Source organism: Pelmatolapia mariae, linkage group LG13 (genome assembly GCF_036321145.2).
Source record: "Pelmatolapia mariae isolate MD_Pm_ZW linkage group LG13, Pm_UMD_F_2, whole genome shotgun sequence".
NCBI classification, from domain to species: domain Eukaryota; kingdom Metazoa; phylum Chordata; class Actinopteri; order Cichliformes; family Cichlidae; genus Pelmatolapia; species Pelmatolapia mariae.
This window is the reverse complement of record NC_086238.1, coordinates 17,634,272-17,646,647: the sequence shown is the minus strand read 5'-3', so window position 1 is coordinate 17,646,647 and position 12,376 is coordinate 17,634,272. Positions and strand designations below refer to the sequence as shown.

The 12,376-nt window shown below is 40.3% G+C and overlaps 1 protein-coding gene across 1 annotated transcript in view; it reads right to left on the bottom strand.

The window, feature by feature from the left end:
• Positions 1–7,863, bottom strand: part of LOC134640486 (phosphofurin acidic cluster sorting protein 2-like) — a 44,723-nt gene extending 36,860 nt beyond the window's left edge. The window contains exon 1 of the mRNA XM_063492299.1: positions 7,548–7,863. Within this exon, the coding sequence (XP_063348369.1) occupies positions 7,548–7,759 (212 nt within the window). The 5' untranslated portion in view covers positions 7,760–7,863. The remainder of the gene's footprint in view (positions 1–7,547) is intronic.
• Positions 7,864–12,376: the final 4,513 nt, after the last annotated feature.

Genomic DNA, 12,376 nt, shown 5'->3' with positions numbered 1-12,376 from the left:
ATGTGCACATCCACAAAGAAGTATAATGCATATCTTATTGTATAGTCATACATGCTAAGAAATGTTTGGAATGGCATTAAACAGCATGAATATATTAAAATGTACACAGCCTGTAGGAGACTAGGATTTATAGCATGCTGAGCTTATATAAGCCTTTTTAAAAAACCACCAATGATTCATCTTTAAAAGCCATGATGAATGGGCTGCATTGTGAAAAGATGAAAGTGCAATGAAAGGGCTGGCAAGGGAAAGCCAGCCAGACCGCTGCGTTGACCCCGGGAGCTTTGACACATCCATTGCTCCACGTCAGAATAGACCCCAGCTGAGTTTTCATGATATTGTACAGTAAATCGCCCTAGTCCTGTTTAATGCAGTCTGACAATCTACCACCTTTAATATGAATATGAATAAGCAGAATCAATTTTCAAAGCTGTAAAACCTAGCCAGCAAAGATGTATATGGCTGCTCCTATCTCCAATGTAATGACACGGCATTGAAACTGAATGAACTTGATGGTATCTTTCAGTTACATTTAAGCATTGCTGACATTTCATCTAAAGGATCAGTGCAGCTTTACTATACATATTTAATACTGACATATGGTGCCTCTGCTGAGCATCAGACAGGATTAGGTCTGCCCTTTAATTCTTGCATCCACCACACGAATCTGTCTGCTCTCATTAATGATCTGGGAATTTAGAAACACCCTCAACTTCCTAAGAAAAGAAACAAGAAGAAATCGGCTTTATTCAGGTTCTACAGATGCTTCGCGTCTGTATTGAGCTCTATGGTACCTGAACCAGATATGGCAGTATGATAAATCAAGTGTAGAAAATATTGCCTGACGAAGCAAGGTTTGCCTGTTGTCATTGCTAATGATGCTAGAAGGACTTCAGCTGACAAAAACACCCTTCCAAACCTGCACTGACTCGTACCATTTTCTGCAAAGTAGACAAGACTTTCAAGAAAGAAAAATGATCAGGACACTGAACTGGGAATTGTGCAAACAACTATACAACGGTCAGCATCAGCAAATAGTTCACTTTTCCCCCTAAAGTGATTAAAAACCTGACACAACCCCACCCCCCATTTTATACATCCAAATGACTAATGGACTAACTGTATCCATGCTCCAGCTTCTTCAGAGATTCTGCACACAGATCATGTTTTTCCTTTGTATCAGTTCAGCAGTAATTTTAAAACCAGTGATAGCAAGGTGAGTAAAAATAGAGAGGTGAGGCCAATTAGGCTGACGCTGTTTGCTGCCAAGTAACAAGCACACAGTCATTTTTCCATTACCACAGATAAGCATGTGAACGCAGTATGATAAATGCCCATTTTTATACCGTGAATCGTTAATTAATGCAGTTTGTGAGATCAAGATGGGAGATGTTGGATCTATGTTAATGATCCATCTTTTTAACATTAATCTTAGACTATGTAATACAAAATTCTCATGTGCAATGCTTTGCGGCACCTAGATTTAAAACAGTAACATCCAATTTTTTGTCCTTAACCAAGTAAGCATTAATATTTAATTTAATTTCACCCCAGTGCAGATCTAACTTAATTCTTTGTTAAAATAAAGCTGCTTGAATTTAATGCACAGAAAAAGAGAAGGTGGCACAACTGCAGTGTGGGTCAACTGATCAAAAGCGCATGGACAGAAACTGGAATCCAGACAGTTCAGACTCCTTAATCTGTGATTAGACAAGCAAGCAGGGCATCCAACTCCATGTTACCGGAGATTTGTCACTCCAGGGACTGTTATGTCCTCATCCAGACAGAAAAGGCAAAGATGCTGATTCTTTTCTGGGGCTGTTAGCCAAAACAAGGAAAAAATCTTCTTTTTATGAGACTCAGGAAGATGAAAGAAACGTTCTTTGAGTATGGCTGACAGTTGTGTAAGGTAAAGTGATTTGACTAAGGATAAATATAACTGCACAGCCAGTCTGTGTTTGTTTACAAGAGAAGACTCTGCTAGAAATGTAGTACAGGATTTCAGACTGCCATGATGACAAATCTTCATGTTTTAAAACGGTCTGTCATGTTTTCTCATTCATCAACATCATAAATGTTTTGTGTCTGAAATAATGGTGTCTGCGTTGCTGCTGGCATATACAGCTCAGGAAATGCCTCACTGGGAGAGGTGGGAAATAAACAGCGCAAGAACAAGAGAGAAAATAAGAGTTGAGAGACGCTGTCCCCAGTGTGCTTATTTTGACAGGATCCTCCCTGTATCAGAGGACACTTTCCTCGCCTCACTTGCTGGCTCAGGAAGCTGGATCTCTTCACTAGCAGAGACCCCAGTATCCGCCCACAGAAGAATCTGGCCTCGCTCCCATAGTGAGGTCCACGCAGGGGGAAACAAACCTTTCTTCCCTTTGTGAGACATTCAACATGAGCATTCAGTGCATGCCTGATCACCATAAAGCTCAGGGCCAATTCAGCAAAACTTTTCAATAGAGTGGACAATCCACAGCTCAAATCCTGGCTCCGTTCCAGAGAGCAGGTTGTTAGTCAACAACAGAAGGGAGAAGGGTACTGAAACCAGACTGAAGGAGGCTGATTTCAGTTGCACCAGCAGCTCTCTAGTTGCCAGGAATGTGGAATGTTTCCCAAGGAAATTCCTCCTCCTCCAGGAAAGCAGGGAAGGAAACCAAGAGAATTTTGACACATATCAAGCAGTGGGAGTAAGCACGAAAAAGAGGGGCGTGAAGGTGCTGATTGGTCTACTGTCAGCTAAGTGTGTGAACAGCATGGACAGCATGGAGCCAAGTTGAAATCTTATTTGAAGACATGATAAAACAAAAGGGAAATAGTTTAACTATTAATGTGACTAAAATATGAAACATGTCTTAAAAGAAAGCCACATTATATATTCTTATTTCTCTAACAAGAAAAATAAAAACGTCATGATCCAGTTACATTTGCAATATTGTTACTTTCAGTATCTGCTTTAAAAGAAGAGCTGTCATCCCTCTAAATGCACCTTTGTTCCGAGTTGTTTATATTTTGCATGGGCATCTTGCCAAGTATCGGGCCATGAAGTCAAATGTTGCTTCTGTAACAGTGCATTAACAACATGCTCTTTGGGGATGATTCCTCAGCCTAAAAGCTTGCTTCATTTACATCATTCAAAATACCATATCAAATATGAACATTTAGCATCAGGTGTCAAGCAAAGATTGTAAACATGGTGCAAACAGACTGTGTCACAATCCTGAAGGGCACTGGAGGTGGCTGATGTATATGATTCCAAAAGGAAGCAGAGGATTAAGCAGACAGTGTGTGTGCAGCATGAGATTACTAGCTCCTCTTTTCCTGTTATGAAATCAGATTACAGCAGCTCCCCTGCTAAGAGAAACAATACCCATGCCTTGAGATGAAACACTTATTGAGGAGGTGAAAGGGTGAATTAAGATCATATTATCTGACAGTCAGGCGTTCTTTACTTGTACCCAGATTTAATGGTTTCAGCAAAGGGTTAATCACTGAATTTACAGAAAACTGGAAAATAAATCTAAGAGATTAAGGCCATGGATGATACTAGAAACTGCACGCTAACGGTTATGCTGGGATGCACGAGGGATATTTTTACATATCCCTTATGCATCACAGCATAAGGGCATAAGGGATAAGTAAAAAATGTCTTGCTGATGGCTTCATCTCTGCTGACCCAGAACAAATATGACACAATAACGTTGCTCTACTTGAGCCCGGGTTTGTTTTCGTTTATCATCTATATCTGCCATACACAACACGAATCTGTTTGATACACTACAGATTGAGGCAGAAGATACAAACATCTGACCAGAGTCTGCAAAGTACACTCAATTACTATCAAGATAAGGCTCTGCCACTCATGAGAGAGTAAAGCCATCTTGGGACTCACATGAATCACACAGACAGAAAGAAGGACGCACTACTCGGCAGAGATAAACATCAGACGGGAAGAGGAAGACGTTTTTTCGTAGCTTGTGAGCCAACTGAGATGTATTCACTTCTCTGAGTCCAGAGAAATGTAATAGAGAGATCTTTATACGGAGAGGATTTAAAAAAGAAAATCAAGGGCACGCCAACATTTTCAGATCTACAAAACATTTTCCATTTAGCAACCCAAAGAGGATGATGTTTACTCTGAAAGCCAACAAATTGTCAGCTTGAAAGTAAGTTAGTTATAGCTTCATAATGCACCTAAAACTTTGGACACAATGGAGGTTGGAGAGCTTTTATGGACACATTAGCACGCTGCTTGTTCATGTGTAGAGATGATGTTGCAACAGCTGTTTGAGCTAGGTGCCACTTTTCAAATAATGTCTGGGCTTGGTTTAGTCTCAGGTAGTATATTTTCAGGTCTTTTAGGGTTTTATCAGTGCAGATGTTTATGAAAAAGTCCTCTATTTTGAACTTGGCAAGAAGCCAATGCTCTCATCCTGCTGAAAATTCTTTATCAAAATAAGATAAACACAGGACCATATTTTGACCGTCGCATTAGTGCCATTCCTGCAAATACCACATCATTACCTCAACAAATGCTTGCCTGTAGACAGCTCAGCTGGATTTTTGAACAGGCCACTAAACTTCTTTAGTTCTGCTGTGTAACCGCAGCTACACCTGTCTCTTTATTATTCTCGTATGCTTAAATAAAGGGGAAAGGATATTTGTAAAAATAAAACCACTCTACCAAAACTGTTAGGGTCAAAACAGCTAAGAAAGCACATCATCCACCATGCAGAGCACTGACTAAATTCTTTTTAAATTTACTCTAGTACAAAAATACCCCAGTTTTTTAAAAGCTTAGTTTTACATGCATAACTTTATATTCAGCACAATTTCCCAAAATATCAATGAGACACTTAAATGTGTCCAGTAAGCAGGTTACATGAAGATGAATAATGTGGGTATTATGTCCCTCAGCTGTCTTTGGTAAATCTGCAACATCACCAAAGCAGTTATCTATTCTTCTAAGAGGGGAAAACAGGTGAGACTTCTGCACTTCCCCCCTCCACTGATTTTTGCAATAATTATAAAAACAAGAAAAACAAGGGAAAAAATTATCAGCTTATAAGAAATAACCTGCAATACGAACAGCACGCTGTATTTCACTGGAGGGTGGCAGACTGGCAGGCATGGCAATGCTGGAATCAAAACAATGCTTCTCTAACTGTTCCAACAGGCCTGTTAAGGATGGAGCTGTCACAACATTACGTCCGACAGGTAGGAGCCAGAATACTGTATGGTGCACTGCAATAAAACTCTATTTGCATTTGGATATACCCAGAATTTAACAAGCGCAAGATTCTAAAATATGAATTTTGTTTCATCCAGCTCCACAGTTAGAAACCATAAATCTGTGCTAATATAATAGCATATAAAAGCTAACAACATGTTTTCCATTCTGACAAAAACATCCTTTCCTGAGCATGGCTTTCAATGGAGCTGAAGGGCTTAGGATTATTTACCATGTTGTAATTATTAGAAAACAACAGCTGTGTGTGATGTTTTGGAGTACCACAATAAAAAACACTCAGCTGGTAACAGCCCCGTGGCCTCATCTGAAACCGTGCCACTTAGCTGGACACCCACATTTGCTAAAGGCCAGTCAAAGAGCAAACAGCTGCACACAACATGGCCCAGCCCCTGAAAGAATGCCAAGGCAGAATCCCCAAAACAAGCCTTGGGTTGGGCTTCATACAGGACTTTTCACACTAGCTTACAATAAACGGTCAGAAAGCACATAAGGCAGAATAGCCTGTGAGCATTATACCTCAAAGCCACCGCATATAACAATAATTACAATAAGGCTTTTCAGGCTGAATAAATAATTGTGTCATGAATTAATATGCCTGATAAGTTCTTCTCCATACATATCAGATCTAACAAAGTATCCCATTCATCAACAAGAAAGCTGTGGGTCGAGTAACAGTGTACCTTCACTGTAAAACTCATTAATAATTCATTGTGATCCTCACCCATATTCATCTTGGATACAGTGCCTTGTACATCATCCACTTCAGAGAACAGTGTAATGACAGACGCGGGAAATCAACGTACATAGTATGGCGTGTTGTATGAATGCACCGACATGCTGTTTTCTGCAATCCAGTCTTAAAACTTAACAGATACAACTATCCAAAATAATCTCAGGCATTAGTCACTGTGCAGCATTTGCTGTGGCCTGTCCAGCGACTAAATAAATAGTGAAATCACATTTTCAGAAACAGGACTACAATGAAAAAGGGCAGGGAGCTGTCGAATCTGAAAGCAGTGCTGTCACTTCAAAGACGATTCATTCTCATTCAAGCTGGCTTTAAATCGTTTGAACCATCACAGCCAAACAGAACAATATTCAACATTCACACAGGGATCTGAAAGATCAGGAATTTTCCCACATGATATGATTCCGTTCGTACATACATGCTCATGCAGGCACTATAGAGACACAGACACATATACACACACATACGGCACATTGACTGTAGAGGAAACCCTCCCCTCCAAGCCGACTTCTATCCCAATGAGTGGAGCAGATCTAGGTCAAAGCTGATTAATGTGCCCACAGCTCCCGAGAGGTTTCTGGTCAGGTGGCAGCAATGCCTGCTCACTGCTGAAGAATACTAACGCAAAGTGTCGCAGAAGATAACTGATAACGCAACAGTAAAACAATACCATTAAACAATCAAAAGTATTTAATTTCTTGTCATATCCGCTGCTTCGTCATTACTGTGAGCCGCTTTGTTTGTGATTGTTTATTGCTGTCTATGACGGGGTAGTCGACTCCGATCTATAGAGACGTAATCACAACACAACCCACAGCATAAGAACTTAAAAATTCTGGGAATTTCAAATCGCCAGGCAGCTGCAGAACTGCTCGTTTGGTCAGGCAGCTCATGACATGTAGGGCTGCAAAAGGATAAAAAGGATGTCTGCTGCTTATGAGACGAACGGCATCCATGCCACTGTATTTATAGATAGTTATGCCGCTATTGGGTGGCAAGCATTCCTTATACCTAATCAACTACAGGCCTATCCGGACATTTATTATGTGCAAAGCTTCATCACCATAAAAAGAACATAAATGAAACCTAGTAGAATCCGTCTAACAGATGAACTGGTTAGCTGAACTTTTGTTAGCCAGTTATAACGGTCGAAATACATTAAAAACACCGAGTGTTAATAAATTATTACAGGCTTGTTAATTCGTCTAAGCTATTAAGATACAATTGGAAATTTTAACATTGGTACTTTTGGCCCACTGCACCTTAACGTGGCAAAACAAATGTGCATTTAGCACAAAACATTATAGTAACTTCAAAACATTTGCTAGGTAGCTTTAGCATTAGCCCCCTTGCTAGTTAGCTTGACAGTTAGCTCCCCAACAGTGTTTTGGAAATGTGAGGCAACTCGTCCGTCCTGCCTAACGTTCCACTCAGCGAGGGCGTTGTTAAAGCAAACGTTAGCCAAAGATTTATTAAGCGTTATGGAGGCTTGCAAACATTGTGATTTGTGGTATTTTCACGCTAACATGCCAATGTTAACGTTACCTCGGGACGCAGCTTGGAGATGATCGGTCTATCTCCCAGGTCGCAAAAAGGTTCATGGGCACAGGCATGCTGCCGGAGCCCGAGCCTAGGACCACAGCCCCGGCCAACGCTCCGGTCGGGAGGCTCGTCGGCGCTGGTCCACCACCGCCACCGCTACTCGGGTTCAGGAAAGCGGCACGGACGCCCCCTCTCTCTACAGCCGCCGCCATCATCACCACCACTGCTTGGGGAGCAGCCCTAGCTAAGTGTCGGACGAACGCGGGAGCCGCTGAACTCCGTTGCTGCCAGCTCCTGCTCCTCCACACTGACTCCCAGCTGCTCCCCACTGACTGGAGATGCTGATAGTCGGGGCGGGGCCTGTCACCACTGATAGAACACGTCGCTGCGTCCAGGGTGGGACATGCTTACTATTAAACTGAAATTTAGCACACACGATAGATACATCAAAAAAAATACACGTCATAAAAATACTAATCTATCTCTGGCCTTGTTTTAGGTGAAATTTAATTAGTGTTTCCATTTAGCTGGGTAAAAGTGCTGGCCTACATTAAAGGTTCAGCCTGCACTTTTTAGTCTTTTTATCCTTTCATTTAATCCAGTTCTTTACTGTCCTTTATTTATCTCTTCTTTTACATTTTCGAAAATCTGCAAATAATGAGTTAAAATAAAGATCAAAATAAACATTCAGCTAGGTAATAGCCTTTTACCTCATTTAATATCTACGGAATCTTAACTAAGCAGGTGACAGCCTAAATACCACCAAAACTGATTAGGTTTGTGTTTTATTTTTATTTTCATGTGAATGTGTTTAAATTAGTTACTAATATCAAAGCACTGCGCGTCAATGACACAAACTAAATCTTTTCAGTTTTCTTCAGTACTCAAATTTTAATTCAAAATCTGCCCACTTTCAGGTGCACATTTTTCCTCCTCAAATAACTGTTGAAATGTTATTCAAGATTTATCATCAGTCTTTACCGTGAGTCAGTTATTGCATAATAACACCTGGTACATGATACCTGATTCAGTTATTGTTCTCATAAGGCAGTTGTTGGGAAACGCATTGAGTGTAACTGTGACTAAAGACTCTAGAAACCTGACTTGACATAACATGCTCAGGAGGGTTGGGTAACGAGTGTGACAGCCTGTTTAAAGCACCGGGAAAACACACACACACACACACACACACACACACACACACACACACACACACACACACACACACACACACACACACACACCCTCCATTTGTCAAACCTTTCTCTATTTTGAAATATTCTGTGGTCTTTTGTAATATTAACACGTCATTCTGGATTTCCTGATCGATCATTGCTGGCGTATTCACCTTGGCTTTAATTACTTTTCATAGAGCTTTTTTTCAGTCTTTCACTACAACAATGAGCCACTGTCAGAGCTCGCACAGATAAACAAATGTGAAATTTTTTAATGAAAGAGCTTCTTCTTTATTGCCTGCAAACCTTAATCACTGCTAGGCATCTTATCACACCTGACAGTAGAAACATCTCTTACTGATGGTAGCAAACATAAAACAGTGTCAAATATGTTATGGTTCACATGTCAAAATCCTGATCAATTACAAAAAAAAAAACAGTGTAGAATTAATCTTCCACCCTAAGGCAGTGTGCGTATAGAAATCTGAATAAAAAGAAGGAAAACTAGTAAGCTATTTAGTATCTAAGGAAGTATTCTAAAAGGGGGGGGGGGGGGGGGGCAGCAGATTCTCAGCAGCATAACAAGGTGTCTGGATATGTATGGAGCAGCCATTAAGAATCTCCAATAAATCCTAATTTCTGTTTCTTACAGTTTTTTCCAATTTTCCCTGTCCGCTGAATAATTTTAAGATTAACATATACAACACATATACAAAAGCTTTTCAAAAAAATGCATTACTGAATGAGTGCATCGCCACCTAGTGTTTGAAAAGAGCTCTACATCCAGCAGAAATCTGGACACTTTAAAAAGCTATGGTTGCAAGTTGAAATTCACCCAATAGATGGCGCACTTTCTGCATTTATGGATCAATATTAAAAGAAAGCTGTGCCTTTTTCTCCTCTTCTTCTTTTTGTCTCGCTCTCTCGATTTAACCTCCTCCTCCTATAAGTGTGAGTGGGTGGATGCATATATTCTGACACTGTGACACTGCTGATGTTTCCACAACACGACAGTCTGACACTTTATTACCAAGCCTCTCACCTTTATTGAGTTACAGCAACAAGAATTACAATACTCAGCCATTAGACTGTCAAATAAACACCTGCTCAATGGCAGCCGTACGCCCTCAAAATTAAAGAAATTGTTCTGGTTTTAATATCAGGAGAACAAATATCTGGGAAGGGAGAGATCTTGCAGTGCACTGACAGCTGACAGGCTTTACCAAAGACAGGAAAGTGAACATAGCAATGCACCTCTCTGACGTCACCACTATACTGTAGGCAGTGAACAACGTGTTGCCTCTTAGGTAACACTGATTTATTCCTTGAATAAAAATCACACATCTTTCATAATTCCAGAGTGATAAAAAGCAAAGGCATGTTTCCAAGCACATCTTTATTTTTAGGTGTGTGAGCTATTGTTCTAGACTTGTGACATTGTTTGCATACCACCTCCACACCATCAAAGTCAGGGATTTTTAATGAACAAGCCTTTCATTAGAAGCTAAAAACAGCACTCGCCTCAATCACTGCACAGGCTCCAGTCACACATGTTCCAGCTTAAATTTAGAACTTCAAGGGCATCAGTCTTTTTTTTTTCTTTTCTTCCTAGTATTTGCAAAAACTTGTAAAGTTATTAAGACTAGTAGGAAACATTGTATCTCTCTCCAAGAAATGGGAGCCAGCAGTTTGTTTTGTTGTTGTTGCTGTTTTTCCCTCTAATGAATAGGAGGTTAATAGGAAGTAAGCTCAATATCTGCAAAAATCTCACTGCAGTTTGGCTATACAATGCAAATGAATCAAATCTGATAATGTGGCTATTGTTCCAGAAGAGAGAAAGAGAGAGAGAATATATTAGCACTGTCAATCTGTTCACAAGTGGGTGCCTGTATGCAGCAAAATTTGGACCATATTGGTGCATTAATTAGAAGTGTTTAGGGCCCGCTGAGGGGCATAGAATAAATTCTTGCCAGCCATATGCTGACCCCCGAGGTGCGCAGTGGCGTGGTGCTGCGGAAGAGTATGGATACTCATTTGCAGCACAACATACTGCGTGGGAGCAGCATGATACCTGCAGCAAAGAGTGTTTATTTGAGTTTATGCCTCTGGAGGCAGAGTCAGCATCTGCCTTCCTACACACTTTATAGTTTGTGCATATAAAGATGTTAAGTGGACACAATCAAAAGAGACAGATGAAAAGAGCTCCATCTTTTCTAATTTTAATTGCACCCATGCACATTTCAGAGGTGTTTTGTTCCATTTAAAAACAGAAAGGATCTTAAAAAAAGGTTGTTTTTAACCGAGTTTGCTATCTGTGCTTTCACCGAAGTGCTCGGTGTAAAGGTCTGCAGAGGAAAAAGGGTTAACTTTCTGCTCTATCAAAGCCAACCCATTTAACATTAGTTTAAAGGGGGTCTCGTTCATCAGGGAAGCTGTGCACAGCGTTACTGTGATGGCTCTCATTTCACACACATATTACAGCCGGCTCCGGTGTCGGCTCGCGGTGATTGGTCTTTGGTGAGCAGTCGGGCCCAATTTAAAAACCTTGTCTATTTGTAATCTGCTGAAAACATTATCGCATGGCCTGACACAGTGTATAGAGCAGATAAAGCCAAAGCATATCTCTTTCGTCTTCATGAGCTCTCTGTACACCTCTCGCTACTAATAACACTTCAAAACACTAACAGCTGCAGATAAGCTGCTGATCTAATTAAGGTTTTGCAATCCCAGCACATTAAGGATATTATTTTCCTGGATTACATCCTCTGTTCAAGCACAACTGACGTACAATTTCCAGAATTTTTGATTGATCTCAGGTATTATCACGAATCCTGTGCGTGGTTTGAGTTTGTGTGCTGCAAGCATATGTAAGGGGGATGAAACTGAAGCCCATCGAGTCTGAAAACAAATGAGAAAATATGACTGAAATCTGTCAACAGCAAGAAAAAAAAACACACACACAAAAAAAAATCCCTAAAAAAATAAACTAAACCACCAGAGGAATTTAAACCTGAGTGGCAAAGCTCATTTAAATCAACATTTCCAAAAATCCAGTTTGAATCTATTTCCCATCTTTTTTTTTTCCTTGTGAAAATAGGAGTTATTTAGTCTTAGCAGGTAAAACGCAAGGTGATGCAGCTGAATGGCTGTTGAACGTCCTTATAGCGTTATAGCAGCATACTATAGCATACTATAGTATGCTTCTTTGAAAACCAGCTGCCTGACTGCATGTGATGTGAATACCTCTCTGTAATCTACAGGAGTTAGGAGTATCAGGTATTCACGGTACTTATTTGGACTAGTCTTATGACTGAGTGTAACCCAGTAGAGCAGGTATGTGACTGACTGATTATCCTTCAAAGGAGCCTCAAATGAATGTTTCATCTTTAACATTATTATCTACATTTCACCCTTCTAATTTCCCATATGCTCCCAAGATCTTTGTTGCTGTGCCTTGTCTTTCACTTATGATCTTTGCTTAGGGATTAGCGACAAGAAGGAGGAAAGTAGTCTCTACATTTATTAAGAAAAGAAGCATTTTTCCTTTTTTACAGAGTTAGAGCCTCAAACCAGATTTGCATAAATCCAGAGTGATGTGGGAGTCAGACTGGAACATAACAATTGACAAACACCTCTTTTGTCTTCACTTTCTTCATA